The sequence below is a fragment of the Corythoichthys intestinalis genome, chromosome 14 (assembly GCF_030265065.1).
Source record: "Corythoichthys intestinalis isolate RoL2023-P3 chromosome 14, ASM3026506v1, whole genome shotgun sequence".
NCBI classification, from domain to species: Eukaryota; Metazoa; Chordata; class Actinopteri; order Syngnathiformes; family Syngnathidae; genus Corythoichthys; species Corythoichthys intestinalis.
Window position 1 is genome coordinate 751,611 of NC_080408.1, and position 17,989 is coordinate 769,599.

Here is a 17,989-nt window from a genome sequence, read left to right on the forward strand (position 1 = left end):
GTGTCATCTTTCGTGGCTGGGTCGTGGTTGCCACGGCAACTGAGGTGGGGGTTCGGCATGTCTTGATGTCTAAGGTGCCGCGCTATCAACTTGTTGCCTTGGTATGGCGGGGGTGTCCTGACTCCATTGAAGAGATGCTGATGTCTTTTCCTTTGCTTATCAGGTGAGGGCTGATAAGCTGGTCCACTTTACTCTGTCGAATGGCATGGAGTAAATTCTGCCTGTTTCTTTAAACTATGGTTAAATGTTTTACTATAATGAATCTGTTAGACCAAAGCAAACAGTTACACGGTGTCTGCGAGGAAAGTAACTATCCCCGAAACACCCAATATAAAATAAATAGCATTTATATCATAGTTTATGGAGCAGAATAATATTTGACATAGGGCATAAAGAGATACATGACGCCTTTCCTATCACTAAAGCCCCACGCACGCATCATGCAACTGACTGAGCAGGATTTACGCTGACGAGGCAAGACATCTACAAGCCCACGTCTGCACCATCAACTCCCGTAATCAGTTCTTCCGGACAGTCCGGAACAAATGGCGGGACGTCCTGTCCCAGCACAAGGAACACCGGAGAACGCCCAATATCCAACTGATCACACGACTGATAAGACTCCGAGCGCCCTTTTGGCGCTGAGGCGGGCAAAATCTCCCACTGCGGTTGCCCCAGTAACGGTGACTCAGCAACTGTGACACATGAACTAAACAGCCCAAACAGCGATAGATGATTATCCTAAACAAGGGCCAAGCACACCCTTCTTCCTGCCCACCCCGCGAGAGCCTTCAAAAAGACTGAATGTTTAACTAATCGTTGTGATTTTTTTTCTCGGGAACCTTTCGTTGACTTGTGATATAGTGACCCTGAATCCTCGCCTGGGTCCCTCTTTACTGTATGATAGCTGTCGACTGGTATATCGAAGCCTTTTTCCAGCTTTCGAAATGGAATCAGTACAAGGGGTTGAGACGAAGGTGGATGTGTGGAATTTCTCCTTTTGGCCGGGTTGTTGGGGTCTCACCGGCACGGGTCGTCGGAGCCGTGCCAGCGCGGGTCCGGCGTTTCGGCTGGCGCGATTCCGGCAGTCTGGCTAAAAGGTCAGATTCCTTCACCCTATTAAGACTCGAAAATAGCTTTTTTGGAATTTCAAACTGTAAAAGCGTGCTCAATAAAGGCTTCATCTATTTCATTTTATTTTGAAGCTATGACACAATGAAAAGCAGGACAAAACATTTTTGAAAGAGAATCATAAGAAGCAAAAAGTCATTTTACTGTCATTTAGCAAGTGCATATGCGAACTATGATCAATCAATGTTAACTTTTCAGTCAAATCCGTCCCTGTTCAACATATTCTGTTTCAACATGGCCGGCCGCCGGATTCTATTTGCTTTATTTCCCCACGTGATTTCTGGCTCAAAATGGCCGTTAATGAGTTAAGAACAGCCATAAATGGAAGTTATCAAGATTTTTGGTAATTATTTGTAAAAGGATGCAAGAAAAAGAAAATGCTCTCTTCTTATGGGTCAATTTTCCTGCTTTGTTGATGACAAGGTGCAATTGGCGTTCTCAAAGCCAGCACAAATCCATTTGTTGGTGAAGCGTTTGTAACCTTCCGCTTCAATCAGGTTGCTTCCTGAAAACAAACAAAAAAAGAGAGAATCAACGTTTGAGTCCAGATGTCAAATTTTGCAACCGTGTACCGACCGTCCATCAGGTTCTGGAGGCTGCAGAAGTTAGTGCTGTTATCTGCTGGATCTTTGGAGGCCTCCGATATTCCTTCTCCCTAGAACGGACGGCCATTCGGATCAGCTAGCAAAGGACGGACAGGCTACGTGCTACAAATAACACAACCCGGAGATGCTTCTCTATGCTAACGAATTTGGCATATGCAATGTTGGAACGTTACATTTGTTACGTCACATAACTCAACTACTTTTTGCTGAAATTACTGACTCAACATTTTCTCAATCTGTAACAGCCCGATAGCGAGCGTTATTTGTTTTAGGTGATCCAAGTGAAAAGTGCAGCACCGTGAGTCTAGCTGTCATTTTACAGACATCCCTGCTACTCTTCATTGACAACTTTGTGCTTTCATACTAGCCTCGGAATCTAACTGGCTCTTCTCACTCACAGCACGTACAGTTGTACCTCTACTTACGAAATTAATTGGTTATGGAAGTAGTTTCGTAACTTGAACATTTTTTAAGTAGAGGCGCATTTTCCATGTATATGCCCTAATCCGTACCAAGCCCCCCAAAATTCAGAAATAATTCCTTTATAATACATCAAAACTAGGGCTGTCAAATGATTAAAACTTTTAATTGAGTTAATCACAGCTTAAACATGAATTAATCGTAATTGATCGCAATTCAAACCATCTATAAAATATGCCATATTTTTCTGTAACTTATTGTTGGAATGGAAAGATAAGACACAAGACGGATATCCAGTGGGGAGAACAAGTATTTGATACACTCACAATGGGAAAACACATTGGCATTGTATCAAATACTTGTTCTCCCCACTGTATACATTCAACATACAGTACATAAGTACTGTATTTGTTTATTATAACAATAAATCAACAAGATGGCATTAACATTAACATTCTGTTGAAGCGATCCATGGATAGAAAGACTTGTAGTTCTTAAAATATAAATGTTGGTACAAGTTATAGAAATATTATATTAAAACCCCTCTTAATGTTTTCGTTTTAACAAAAATTGTAAAATTTTCAATCAAAAAATAAACAAGTAGCTCGCCATTGTTCAGCACCACCAATTCTCATGGTGCTGAACCCATAAAATCAGTCGCACCCAAGCGCCAGCAGAGGGCGACAAAACTCCAAAAAAACACAAGTAACAAGTGCACATGAGCCTGTGCTGTCATTTTAATCTGTTTGAGTGGGGCATTTGTGTTAATTGCGTCAAATATTTTTACGTGATTAATTTAAAAAATTAATTACCGCCCGTTAACGCGATAATTTTGACAACTCTAATCAAAACATGTAACAAATTACAGTGGCGCCTCCAGAAATTTTTCATAGGGGTGGCCAGATGGGGCCACTTAAAATCTCGGTGTGGCACACCAAAACTAAAAGCCCTAATTTCAGGTTTTCATTGTATTGCAGGGGAAAACTATCAGAAAGACTTAAGGACACGGCTACTGATATACTTTGGTGTATTGTGTAATATTTGATGTTACTAATGATGTGCATAGTCCATAATCCATAGTCCTGGATGTGCATTTGGGATGAAATGCATAACTGATGCTACAACAATCTATCGATATACTGGCAAGCGGGTGGCCAACAAATGTATGGGGGGGCCGTGGCCACCCCCTGGTGGCGCCACTGTCAAATACACGTTACAGTGGTATGCTACAGTGGAATGAAAAACTATCTGAAGTTATGAAGCTTTTGAATTTCTCACATTATTGCATCAAATCACCATCAAATGTGATCTGATCTTTGTCAAAATCTCGCAGATGTAAAAACAGTGTCCGCTTTAACTAAAACCACCCAAACATTTCTAGGTTTTCATATTTTAATGAGGATAACATGCAAACAGTGACAGAAGTGGGTAAAATAAGTAAGTGAACACTCTGCCTAGGGAGACTTAAAGAACAATTGAAAACTATTTTTACCAAACATTTTAAGTCAGGTGTTTGCCCAATCACTGATGAGTGGTTTAAAACTGCCTGCCCACTATAAAACACACCCCTGATTAGAAATCTCTTGATGAGAAGCATTGTCTGATGTGCATCATCGCTTGGTCAAAAGAGCTGTCTGAAGACCTGCAATCAAGGATTGTTGATTTGTATAAAGCTGGGAAATTATACAAAACCATCCCTAAAAGTCTGGATGTTCATCAATCCACAATCAGAGAAGTTGTCTACAAATGGAGAGAGTTTGGCACGGTTGCCTACCCCCAAGGAGTGGGAGTTCAGCGCAGAATACTCAGTGAAGTAATAATAATTTTTAAAAAAAACTTTCGTGTCTGCTAAAGACTTACATAAATCACTGGCACTGTCCAATATCTCTGTGCACTCATCAACTATATGGCCAAGAATGGTGTTCATAGGAGGACTACACAGAGGAAGCCACTACAAAAACATTGTGCTTGTTTAATGTTTGCAAATACGAACTTTGACACTCCACAGAAGTTTTGGCAAAATATATTGTGGACCGATGAAACCAAAGTTGAACTGTTTGGGAGTAACACAAATCGTCATGTGTGGAGGAAAAATGGAACAGCTCACCAACATCAATACCTCATCCCCACAGTGGTGGAGGGAGCATCATGATATGGGGCTGTTTTGCTTCCTCAGGGCCTGGACAACTTGCAATCATTAATGGAAGAATGAAGTCAAAAGTTTTGCAGGAAAACCTGAGGCCGTCTGTCAGAAAGTTGAAGCTAAAAAGAGGATGGATGCTGCAACAAGACAATGATCCAAAACACAGAAGTAAATCAACTTGAGAATGGTTTCAGAAGAACAAAATACACGTTCTGGAGTCAAAGTCCAGATTTGAACCCCATTGAGATGCTGTGGTATGACTTAAAGACAACGATTTATCCCAGGAATCTGACCTAACTACATCAGTTTTGTAGAGAACAATGGGCCTAGATTAGTCCTGATCGATGTGCCAGACTGATCTGCAGCTACAGGAAGCGTCTTGTTAACGTTATTGCTGCCACAAAATATTAAATGTGATGGTTCACTTCTTTATTTTTTCCCCCTTCTGTCATTGTTTGCATACTATCCTCATTAGAATATGAGAAGCTATAAATGCTTGGGTGGTTTTAGTTAAAGCAGAGTTTTTGTTTGTTTTTTCATCTGTGTGATTTTGACAAAGATGAGATCACATTTGATGGTGATTTTATGCAGAAATGTGAGAAATTCCAAGTTTTGGATACTTTTTCATACCACTGTAACTAGAGGCAATATTTTCCCGATGAGTTGTCTTAACCTGAAAACTCTGTATATAGAGACTTGCGTAAGTAGAGGTACCATTGTGCGTCCCAGACATAAGCGGATTTTAAGGGGGGGCAGGCCCCCCCTGTTGTCCGAAGAGTGTCATTGCATGTAATTGACTTTCCTATGTACCATATAAAAGTTGTAAAGCAATATAACTGCAACAAAAATGAATGAAATGAACAAAAAAAAAATATATTTTTATAATGAGTATAATTTTTTTCGAACAGATCATGTGACTAGCAACTTAGATGGCCATTTGCTTTGCATTGAATTTTCAAAACAAAAAAAATTAGGGGAGGGCAATTTTATTTTTCAAATGATTTTTGATTGAAAGTATTTTTTCTTTTTATTTAAGCAACATTTTTTTGGGATTGAATGATTTAGACACACGTCCTAATCATGATATGGCCCCAAAACAAAAAGGATTGTGTCAATCAAAGAAAACTTTTGCAATGAAAAATTAAGTGTTTAAATGCAAATTTTTCAATGTCAAATATTTTTTCGCATTCAAAACCTTTTTCGAGGATTGACATTTTCTTTTTCTTTTGATTGAAGTGATTTTCTTTTTGAAAACCTATATATATTTTGAAGCAACTTATTTTTTGACTGAATAATAAAAACAAAAATGTCCTAACCAAAATGTGGCCCAAAAACAAATCAACATTATTTCAATCAAAAAAGTTGCTTTAATTAAAAAAAGTTGATTTTAATTAAAAAAGAAAAAAAAGAAAGAAAAATAGCTTTCACATGCATTTTTGGGGGGAGTTTCAAATTTATTTTTGCATTCGAACACATTTTTTGAATTGAATAATTTTATTTTATATAATATTAATTTTATTTTTGGTTGAGTAATAAAGACACAAATCTACCTCCATATGGCTCCGCCCAGGGGATGCAATTTTTGACTGGGGTAACTACATTGGCACGACACCGGCGGGCGTACCATATTCACTGGCTGACGATCTTGGCGAAAAGTATTGCCCAAGCAACCTGATTTAGAATGCCGCTCAAGAATGATGGGGGGAAAAAAACGCTCATTGTCAATTTATTATTATAAATATTCTTGTAAGTTAATTTTATTGCTGACACTGCGTTTCGGGGTCATCAACATGTTGTGCCCCCCCTACCCCAAAAGTCAAACTCCGCCTATGGTCCTAGAAGAGGCTATTGATTGGCTAACATAGGTAAAGCCAATCTGAGAGAGTTAGGCGGGTCTTGCTGACGATGCCTTCAGTGGATTATTATGATGAATTTATTTCTTTCATATTGCACAGCCACTTTTGTTTCAAAGGCATGTTCTTAAACATAAAGATTCCTGTTTTATTGGTACAATACATTTTATTAATAGTTTTCTTTTCTCTCACTGTACGACAGATCAACAAAAACGCTTTAGCTACTTTTTATAACTAGTACAACTAATGACTTTTTCCAGAGAAGTAACCATAACTCTTCACTTTTCCAAAGTTACTTGAACAACACTGGTGATATAGCAGTTTGCAAGGAAAACAAGCATAACGTACGGTGACTTTACAAACGGTGGACTGCTCCAGTAGAAATTGCAGGTCGTTGACGATCTTGGTTTTCGGAGACGTGTGCGTGGCCAGGATCAGGTACGGAGAAGTCGAAACCAGCTGCAACCGGTCAGGAATGAACAAATTTAGACATAACGTTTCTGTCGGGCCACATGTTTACTTTCCTCAGATGAGTTTGACAAAAAAATTAAGCAAAATGCTCTCACTTCGTAAGAGCATCTCTCTCCTGCGTCGAGGCAGCTTTGTTGGATCTGCCAGGCCTTGATTTGCTCCACCAACGTTCCGTAGACGTCTTCGCACGGGATGCCGAACAACCTGCCGGCCATCAAAAGGGGGATTTCAAACCACAATCCCGCTATCAAAACTTGCACGCTCGGATCAAAATTGTAAACGAGGAAAAAAGAAACGTGTGAAGAATTCTTTCGCTACGTGACAGTGGACAACTTCACGCCATTAAAACACTGTCGAAATGCATTTTTTACAGCTGTGGTCACGCGCCGTCGATTTAGCTATGAATGTCGTAATGCCGATAAATTGTTATGATACACGATAGGCAATAACACTCTAAAGTTGAACAATAGATACAGTGTATCACAAAAGTGAGTACACCCCGCATTTCTGCAGATATTTTATATCTTTTCATGGGACAACACTGACAAAATGACACTTTGACACAATGAAAAGTAGTCTGTGTGCAGCTTATATAATATTTTCCCCTCAAAATGTAGCCATTAATATCTAAACCCCTGACAACATGAGTGAGTACACCCCTTTGAAACTACATCCCTAAAAGTCCAAATTGAGTACTGCTTGTCATTTTCCCTCCAAAATGTCAAGTGACTCGTTACAGGAGTGCTGTCAGCAGAGATTGAAGAGGTGGGGGGTCAGCCTGTTAGTGCTAAGACCATACATCAAATTGGTGTGCATGGCTGTCACCTCTTCTGAAGACGGTACACAAGAAAGCCCGCAAACAGTTTGCTGAAGACATTACTGGAACCATGTCCTATGGTCAAAGATTAAATGGTTTGGTTCCGATGGTCTCGAGCATGTGTGGCGGCAACCAGGTGAGGTGTACAAAGATAAGTATGTCATGCCTACAGTCAAGCATGGTGGTAGGAATGACCCCCCCCCCCACACACACACACCTCTTCAATCTCTGCTGCAATGCTGACAGCACTCCTGTAACGAGTCACGTGACATTTTGGAGGGAAAATGACAAGCAGTACTCAATTTGGACATGTAGGGATGTACGTAGTTTCTAAGGGGTGTACTCACTTTTGTTGCCAGGCGTTTGGATACTAATGGCTATATTTTGAGTTATTTTGAGGGGAAAATAAATTAACTCTATCATATAAGCTGCACACAGACTACTTTTCATTGTGTCATTTTGTCAGTGTTGTCCCATGAAAAGATACACTTAAATATCTGCAGAAATGCAAGGGGTGTACTCACTTTTGTGATACACTGTATGATAGCGTTCATAAGAAATCATATTTTATTGATTGTACCTTTTACAAAGAGAGAATATACATTTGAAATAAATGAAGAGGATAATAACGGATTTTTTTTATTACTTAAGCGATTTTTAAAAAAGAGAATAATTAGGGGTTTTTGCCCTCCTTTTGTAATTTATAAAAGTGAAAGTTTAAAACATACTGCCAACTATAGATATCCCAATTCATTGAAAGCAGTGTATGATCGTCGCCATCCCTCCCGGTTCAAATGGACTGGACATCTGGCGCCGTCAATGGCAGCCAGTGAGGGCGTGACAAATACAAAAGAGAGTTTAAAGCTCTTACCACTTGATTTTGCAGTTAGCCGTGCCGTTGGCCAGCGACATGGTCATCAACGTTGCCCCGACGATGGCCAGACAAAATGTCAGCAGCGATTTGGGCTCCATACTGAAAGCGGCTCAAGCCAAAGCATGAATGTGAAGAACGGTTGCTGCTGCTGCCCTCCAACTGATCGTCCTCCCACTTCATGTGGAATACGCAAGCATTACAAATAAATTGGCTCCAGTCCAAACATGCTGTGCTTGCTTAGAAACACACAGAAGTGGCAACTTGGGAATGAAACTTTTTAAATTATTCATATACAGTATTCCCTCTCCATTTTTTTGGGCTCCCGATACAGATTATGATCACAAAAAACCCCCAAAAAACAACAACAGTTGACCGACAAAATACAGTGGGGCAAATAAGTATTTAGTCAACCACGAATTGTGCAAGTTCTCCCACTTGAAAATATTAGAGAGGCCTGTAATTGTCAACATGGGTAAACCTCAACCATGAGATACAGAATGTGGGAAAAAAAAAACAGAAAATCACATTGTTTGATTTAAAAAAAAATTTTTTTCAAATCATGGAAGAAAATAAGTATTTGGTCTATACCAAAAGTTCATCTCAATACTTTGTTATGTACCCTTTGTTGGCAATAACGGAGGCCAAGCGTTTTCTGTAACTCTTCACAAGCTTTTCACACACTGTTGCTGGTATTTTGGCCCATTCCTCCATGCAGATCTCCTCTAGAGCAGATGTCATCCCTGTAGAATATGCTCTTGTCTGTCAATGTTCATTCCAAATTGCTGGAAGCCTTTATTTCCGCATTTTTGGACTTAATCTTTTACATACAAAAACATTTTGAATAAGCGTCGACTAAAACTAAACGAAATTTGTTTGATTTCGTCAACGAAAACAAGACAAACGCATTTTCAAAAGACTAAAATATGACTAAGAGGTAGAGTCCCTGACAAAAGTCTTTTCGCTTATCCATTTTGTAGAAACAATTGCTAATAACTTGACTTTTAATGATTCAATTGGTTTCAGAAATGGCTCATACCAAAGCTAAGACCCTCCCAAATGATGTTGAATGTTCAAAAATATATTTGTTTCACTGAAAAAAGATGTATCATTTAATGAAGACATAAAGGTCAAATGTTTTGTCGCCTACAGAAGGTAGTGTGAAAATTGAACAAAAAAAATCAAAGAAAGCAGTCTTGCATGCCTCCCAGAGTTCATCAACATTCTTGGGTTTCGTCTTCCATGCTTCCTCTTTCATCCTACCCCAGACAAGCTCAATGATGTTCATGTGTAGAGACTGACCTGGCCAGTCCTGGAGGATTTTGATCTTCTTTGCCTTGAGGAACTTTGAGGTAGAGATTGAAGTATGCGATGGAGCACCATCCTGTTGCAGAATTTGTCCCTTTTTATGGTTAGGAATGTAAGAGGCAGCTAAGAATTTGTGATATTGCAGTCTATTTATCTCTCTCTCAAAAAAACGTGTGGCATTTGCCAAGGCCAACAGCCTGTCAAAAGGATGGACGCTGGAAAAGTGGCAAAAGGTGGATTTTTCAGATGAATCTTCCATTAAATTACACCACAGTCGCCGCAAATATTGCAGGAGACCTACTGGAGCCCACATGGATCCGAGATTCACTCAGATAACAGTGAAGTTTGGTGGTGGCAAAATCATGGTCTAGGGTTACATCCAGTATGGGGTGTGCGAGAGATCTGCAGGATGGAAGGCAACATAAATAGTCTGAAATATCAACAAATCTTAGCTGCCTCTTACATTCCTAACCATAAAAAGGGACAAATTCTGCAGCAGGATGGTGCGCCATCAAATACTTCAATCTCTACCTCAAATTTCTTCAAGGCAAAGAAGATCCAGATCGTTCTGGACCTGCCAGCCCAGTCACCAGACATGAACACCATTGAGCATGTCTAGGGTAGAATGAAAGAGGAAGCATGGAAGACGTAACCCGAGATTGTTGGTGAACTCTGGGAGGCATGCAAGACTGCTTTCTTTGATGCTCCTGATGACTTCATCAATAAATTGTATGAATCCTTGCCGAAGCCCATGGAAGTCATACAAAATATTAAATTTAGATCTCGCAGCACCACTACTTATTTTGCTTATGTTCTATAACATATTTTTGTATTTGAAGTATGTTTTTTGTTCAATTTTCACACTACTTTCTGTAGGCGACAAAACTTTTGTCTTGCCAGAATTTGACCTTTATGTCTTCATTAAATGATCAATCTTTTTTCAGTCAAACAAATATATTTTTGGACATTCATCATCATTTGGGAGGATCTTAGCTTTCATATGAGCCATTTCTGAAACCAAGTGAATCATTAAAAGTCGTGTTATTAGCAATTGTTTTTACAAAATGGATAAGCGACTAGACTTTTGTCAGGGACTGTATTGTCGTCCAAAAGATGAAAATTAAAAAGGCTTGCCAAAAAACACAACACTGCATGATCAAACAATAATGGAGAAAGATAATACTCATGGCAACAGAAACTTTGTTAATGTTTATCTGCCTTTCACTTCCTCATTGAGTGCATAAGATCCCTGTGAGAAGAGACGAGCACTTTCTCACGGCATATTTCACGCTTCATTTGAGCAACGCCACCATTTCTTCTTCATCATGTTGCTGCCTCTGCTGCTCTCGGCTGCGTCATTGACTTTATGTGCTGGCCAAACAAGTGAGTAGTACATTCAATTCAAGCATTTCTACTCAGCAAAATGATTTGCTAGCCTTTAAAGCAGGCAGGCCTGTTCAACTCATCATCTTTGTCGTCCGCATCCATTATACGTTGGTCGAGCTCTAGAAATATGAAATGATTGCTGCCAGCCCTCCCGGTCAAAATTACAATGGACATCTAGCGCTGTCAATTGCATGTATATCCTAGGACGACTGTGATGAACTGAATAATGACTTGTCATCTATTATAATAGTCAATAAACAGTTAAGAGTAGGGCTGTCAAACGATTGAAATTTTTAATCGAGTTAATCACAGCTTAAAAATGAATTAATCGCAATTAATTGCAATTCAAACCATCTCTAAAATATGCCATATTTTTCTGTAAATTATTGTTGGAATGGAAAGATAAGACACAAGACAGATATATACATTCAACATACTGTACATAAGTTCTGTATTTGTTTATTATAACAATAAATCCACAAGATGGCATTAACATTATTAACATTATTTCTGTTAAAAGGATCCACGGATAGAAAGATTTGTTGTCCTTAAAAGATGAATGTGAGTACAAGTTATAGTAATTTTATATTAAAACTAGGGCTGTCAAACGATTAAAATTTTTAATCGCGTTAATTACAGCTTATAAATTAATTAATCGTAATTAATCGCAATTAAAACCATCTATAAATATGTCATATTTTTCTGTAAATTATTGTTGGAATGGAAAGATAAGACACAAGACGGTTATATACATTCATCATATGGTACATAAGTACTGTATTTGTTTATTATAACAATAAATCAATAAGATGGCATTAACATGATTAACATTGTTAAAGCGATCCATGGATAGAAAGACTTGTAGTTCTTAAAAGATAAATGTTAGTACAAGTTAGAGAAATTTTATATTAAAACCCTTCTTCAGGTTTTCGTTTTAATAAAATTTGTAAAATTTTCAATCAAAAAATAAACTAGTAGCCCGCCATTGTTGATGTCAATAATTACACAATGCTCATGGGTCGCACCCAAGCACCAGCAGAGGGCGACAAAACTCCAAAAAACACAAGTAACAAGTGGAGATTACGCTGTACTGTCATTTTAATCTGAGCGGGGCATGTGCGTTAATTGCGTCAAATATTTTAACGTGATTAATTGAAAAAATAAATTACCGCCCGTTAATGCGATAATTTTGACAGCCCCGATTAAAAACCCTCTTTATGTTTTCGTTTTCATAAAATTTGTAAAATTTTCAATCAAAAAATAAACCAGGAGCTCGTCATTGGCACATGGGCTCCGTGCCGTTCTTCCACAGTGTCTTTAACTATGTAAGGTAGTGATTGAAATACACCACAAGGTGTCAATGGCGAGTTTTAAATTAATTAGCGTTCTAGCCAACGAGTGCGTTTCGCCCCTCGACTGACGCCGTAGTTTCCGGGTTCATTCATTGTACCTCACGTTCATTTGAGTGTTGGCTTTACAACGTTAAAGAACTCTGACAGTTTGTACATTGTGACTAAGTATTGCCATCCAGTGTATTTGTTGAGCTAAACGAAATGTTTGAATAGAGTTTGACCAAAGTCTGAGTAAGTTTTATGTGTATTTTGCATAGCTATTTTGACTGGGAATGCCAGTCGTCTTTGCACTGTAGTTGAACTGTGTGAGAATAGAGCCTCATTAATACAGATTGAAGCGCTTTTCTTTTTGTGAACATTATTTTTTTTGAGAGATATCATTTTTGTTGTGCTTTCACTAAATGATACTTATGTTTGTTGCGAGAGTTGCCGAAACTTATGCCAATAAACGGCGCGGTCCATTGAACGCCTGTGTCCACTCGCCTTTTGTAATATTCTGAAACAGAATTATCCGAGGCACCCTGTAGTGCACGCGGCGCCAATGTTGTTTCCTCACATGATGCAGGAGTGCGTTAGAGTTACGGCCTGCAGAGAGCTGTGTTAATGTTGAAGCTGAATGTGCCGGCACGTCACGTGTGGTATACCTTTGTTAAGAAAAAGCACAAAGCAAGACACCTTTCTCTGCCTCTTAGCTTTCAATATGCAAAAAATTGCATCATTGTAATCTGTTTGAGGCAATGCATGAGCGGGTCATTCCGCGCATGCGTTAAATGCGTCAAATATTTGAACGTGATTATTTAAAAAATTAATTACCGTCCGTTAACGCGATAAATTTGACAGCACTAGTTAAGAGACATTGTTGACCTCAAACTGGTCCAAATTGGGAATTTTGAGCGTCTTAACAAACCAGTATTGTGCTCTATGGCTACATGAACACTTTTTTCGTTTTTGGATTTTATAACAGAAGCGAAATGATTTTTCCTTTCTTTTCTATTTGACAGCATTTTCATCCTCTCTGGCCACTGTGACCCCTACAACGTATCCAACAAATCCAGGCAAGTGTGTCTTTTCACTGAGTAACTTCCACAAAGGAACATGATGATTCATTCATTTTGTATGTGTTTTTCTGCAGTCGTGGCCATTTTAGACACCAGAGTATTGACCCAAGGTCCGATGGACGCGGAAACGGAGCGAGCAGTTTTGGATAAGGTAACTTTCACCGTGCTATCTACGGAACCCCAAAAGGGTCCAAATTAAATAAAACAAAACAAAACTGTGAAGTAAATACTATTTTGATAAATAACAGACAAATTGTGTAATATGGCTCTTAAATTGTAAAATAAGGTATTATTATGAAAAAGATTTCAGTTTCTCATTTTATACTCATTTTTCAGGTCCTTCAAGTGGTTCAGAGTCAAATCGATGACAACGTCAAACTTACGATAAAGATCACGGAGGTTTCAAATGGAGAAATCAAGACATGAATTTGGCCAAATTGTTATGCAAAAAGCACATGCATTCACTTTTTTTATTCATTCATTCATCCATTTTCCATGCCGCTTTTATTGCAAGAATAAAATTTATTGATAAATTTTGTAGTCTAAAAATCTGAGAATATTTACCTTTTTTTCTTTTTCTCAGGAAATACATTTAAAAATAACTTCAAATATATAATTACTATCATTAGCATGCACACATGGACGCCAGGTGGTGCTCAAGCACTGGCCATTGCCCTCTTAAACGAGCAAGTGCCCTTATCAAGGTTTTAAGTCATGATCATTGTTATCTTAGTAATGCGTGTGCCCCCAAAGCGCCTCAGCCATAATCACTGTGACAGCACCCTCTGTCCTTGAAATGCAGAAACAGGCCAACTGCATGCAGTACAGTACAATAGGTGCCATCCATCCCCTCTCCTCGCCCCCGCCTGCAGCCCCTACACAGAGGTAACACATAAAATGTGTATGTGCGTGCCCCCCTAAACCTCAGTTGCTTAACTATTTGTCTCCTGAAGTAGCATTTGTCTCTGCTCAACTCTAAATTAGGGTTAGGGTTAACCCTAAATGCTAACCCTAAATGCCCAGTCCCACCTTTCAAGCAGGCTAGGCTTGCCACTCTCCATAAATCAATTATTAGATGTAACGTCCTTCCAGCACACAACCAGTGTCGGTAGGAAAATTAAATAAAACTAGATACTGCATTGAGGGGAGTCAGGAATGGCTTCGTTCACTTTAATGTGACAATAATGAAAACAATAATACAGCGGGCTGCTGCGGAGCACGACTGCTATCGCTAGCTTCCAGCTCGTTCTCTCCCTCCATTTGCTGGTTTTCCCCTATGTCACAGCCCACGCATCCAGAGCGTCTCTTAATGGGAGCTGCACATAGCTACGGAAATGACATTATTACAACTCAATATTAAGTCGTGTTTGTATGTTTAGTACTAGTACTGCTACTTCGGGAGAATGCTGCTGCTTAACAAAAACTAATAAGAATCAAAATAAGAGCAAACAAAAAATATATGCACCATTTGAAACTTACCTGGAGGAAGTGAAACTGACTGTGAAAGTGATTAAAGAGATAGTAACTTTTCTCGCAGTCACCGTCTAATTGGTTGCATTATTCTAACACACTTAATATAATCAATCAGGGAATAGTATCTTTTCTCGAATTTACCGATCGACTATATTACTCTCGCACACCCAATATAAAATAAATAGCACTTATAACATAGTTTAAGGTAAACAAGCAGAATATATGGAGTAAAAGATACATGACACCTTCATATCACGGAAGCCCAACGTGTGCGTCATGCAACTGACCGAGGAAGATTGACTCCGACAAGCCCACGTCTACACCACCAACTCTCGCAATTATTTCTCCCGGACTGTCCAGAACAAATGGCGGGACGCCCTGTCCCAACACGAGGAACAGCGGAGAACGCCCGATATACAACTGATAACACGACTAATAAGACTCCAAGAACCCTTTTGACGCTGAGGTGGCAACATCTACAACCCTTGTTGCCCTGACAACAGTAACTCCTGAATCCTCCTGTTCAATCCACAAACATACAATAATCCTAAACAACGCCAAAACACACCCTGCTTCTGCCCACAGCTCGCCCAGCGAGAGCCTTCAAAAAGACTGAATGTTTAACTAATCGTGGTCATTTTTTCTCTGGAACCTTTTGTTGACTTGTGATATGGTGACCCTGAGTCTCCTCCTCGCCTGGGTCTGTCGCTGTTTTGCCTTGCCGTTTGATCGGTGTCGATCTGAATAAACTGTCAACCTGTGTTCCGAAGCCTTTTTCTTCCAGCTTTCAAAATGGAGTCAGTGCAAGGTGTTAAGACTGCAGTGAACGCGCGGAGTTTGGCCTTTTGGCCGAGTTGTCGGGGTCTCACCAGCCCAGGTCGTTGGACATGCACCAGCGCAGGTCTGGCGGTTCGGCTGACGTGATTAACTTCCTCAGATTCCTTCAGTGATTAAGCTCCAAGAAAACTGTAGGCTCCCTCGTTTGAGTATGGACACACACACAGATACACTGTTATTAAAACAATGCAGGTTTAAAGCAGGCCATTAGCGTCATTTATTTGCTAAATGCCAAACATGAAATTAGCTGTGTAGTGTGTGTGCCCTGTTGTAATGTCACCAAGCAGGCTGATTCAGTTTGTTGTTGTTGTTGCTGTTTTGTTGAATATATATGTATTTCTACCACTTGCAGCAGCAATCATGCCTCAAAAGGAAAGAATAAGTGTTGTTGCCCCTTGCCAGTTTGGAATAGGTTACTATTTATTTTAATATTATGTAACACATCTGCAATGTTTTTTTCTTTTATCAACTCAAATTGTTCTAATGAGGCAGCCGGGGTAGCAGTTACAGACACTGCAAAAGGTTTCTTTTTTTTCCCTCCCCTCTGAGCACCTGTTTCCCAAATTGTCTATCTACGCCACTGATAACTATATTTTCCTTTGTTTGAAAATGTTTAGCGATGGATTAAAAATAGCAAATAGATAAAACCGAAAAAGAAGTGAATAAATAAAATTCATTTGAAACGGGACAAGATACGAACATCTTATCTCATTCCAATTTAGAATGAATTATCAACAGTTCTCACGCATGCGAGGTTGAAGGAATGTGCATCCAAAGCCTGAAAGGCGCATTTGTCACACGACTATGTTTCTCACACATGTAAATCGCAGGGGGAAAAAATCAATTTGGTTTTTCCATTCTAAATTGAAGCTAGTGCTACAAAGAGAGCCGTTGTAGCAGAGGTTTTAGAGCCGGGCGGTATACTGAAAATTTACCATTACCGAAATTCTTCACGATGACCGACGTAATTTTGACCATGTCAGTAAATTCGAGCTTTGCCAAACCTTTACCCGACATTCAGTCGACTCTTGGCGGCCTCCAAATGGGCTTTCACCTGCTTTCCTCCCTGGTTCTCACGATTTCAGGAGAGGGTGCTTTCTACTGGTAGCAAGGCCACAGGCTAACGCTAGCGGCTAACGCTATAAAATGAACATGATTGAGTCAGATAGCGGCTCTAAGCTTGTCAAAACGGCTGAACTGAGTGGATTGGGCACGGACTGCATCTAGCAATTAGTATGTCGTGTTATTTTGTATCAGTGTGTGTGTGCGTGGGTGGGGGGTTCTTTCATATCTTTTGTGAGGGTAAAGCATTCAGCATAAATTATAATGCAACAGTGAAGCCTATAATATGACCGTTTAATGGCCACAGCTATTTATCTGTATGTGCTTGCTTCATTCTGTGCCGTTTATTGCCATGATATTGGGTGTGTGATTTCTTTGATATCCCTTGCGGAGGGTAAAGCATTCAGCATAAATTTTAATGCAACAGTGAAGCCTATAGTATGACCGTTTAATGGCCACAGCTATTTTTATGTATGTGCTTTCTTCATTCTATGTCATTACTGCTATGATAAAATCTTAAATGTTTCATTGGCAAAAGAGCAACGTAGCTTTAATGTGTCTGTGTGGGGGGTGCATGTGTGCGTGCATGTATTAAAAAATGCTCTGGGGAAAAAAACCTGTAAGTCATTTGTGTTACAATGACATGTTTGCACAGGGATATAGATTTTGACAATGTACAATGTTCAAGTCATACAAGCTGTTATAAATGTTCATACTACAATTCTTATGGTGTACAAAAAATGTTTGGATACTTAATGTTTAGACTGCATGTACAGTTTAAATATGTCCAATTAAAATATGGTAAATAAATCAACGAGAAACAGTTCATTTGTATTTCACGCATTGATTCAGATTTTCAAATTAAATAACAGTCCGCTTGGGCGAATTTATCGTCATTTATCGTTATCGAGGTAAATCTGCTCAATTTACCGTGATACGTATTTTAGGCCATCTCGCCCAGCCCTAAGAGGTTTGGATGTCAGCGGCAGCTAGAGCAGGGGTGTCATACTCTTTTTGGTTCGCGGGTCACATTTATGACAATTAGATCTCATGTCTGTCACTGGCTGCCATTGACAGCGCTCGACGTCCAATCCATTTTGACTGGGAGTGGCGAATAAACAAACGTGTTTGACATTCCTGCAGTAGCAGATTTCACAATGAAATTATCTGCAGTGACATATAATGAGACAATCCCCTAGTGG

At 39.4% G+C, this 17,989-nt stretch overlaps 1 protein-coding gene across 1 annotated transcript; it reads right to left on the minus strand.

Annotated features, from left to right (window-relative positions):
• Positions 1–1,215: 1,215 nt before the first annotated feature.
• wu:fc46h12 (uncharacterized protein LOC568958 homolog) lies at positions 1,216–8,418 on the minus strand. Its single transcript, XM_057858265.1, has 5 exons — positions 8,312–8,418; positions 6,719–6,827; positions 6,501–6,611; positions 1,708–1,786; positions 1,216–1,636 (listed from the first exon to the last, which is right to left on the minus strand). Exons 1-5 carry the CDS (start codon positions 8,410–8,412, stop codon positions 1,527–1,529), a joined length of 510 nt encoding a protein of 169 aa, XP_057714248.1. The 5' UTR covers positions 8,413–8,418; the 3' UTR covers positions 1,216–1,526.
• Between the last annotated feature and the right edge of the window lie 9,571 nt (positions 8,419–17,989).

What these genes read in the sequence shown, in the direction of transcription:
- wu:fc46h12 (XM_057858265.1), bottom strand. Translation starts at nt 8,412, where the DNA reads ATGGAGCCCAAATCGCTGCTGACATTTTGTCTGGCCATCGTCGGGGCA. An exon ending in GAGAGAGATGCTCTTACGAA is followed by an intron (nt 6,612 to 6,718) that starts GTGAGAGCATTT and finishes GACCGGTTGCAG; the next exon opens with CTGGTTTCGACTTCTCCGTA. An exon ending in CCACCGTTTGTAAAGTCACC is followed by an intron (nt 1,787 to 6,500) that starts GTACGTTATGCT and finishes CGTCCGTTCTAG; the next exon opens with GGAGAAGGAATATCGGAGGC.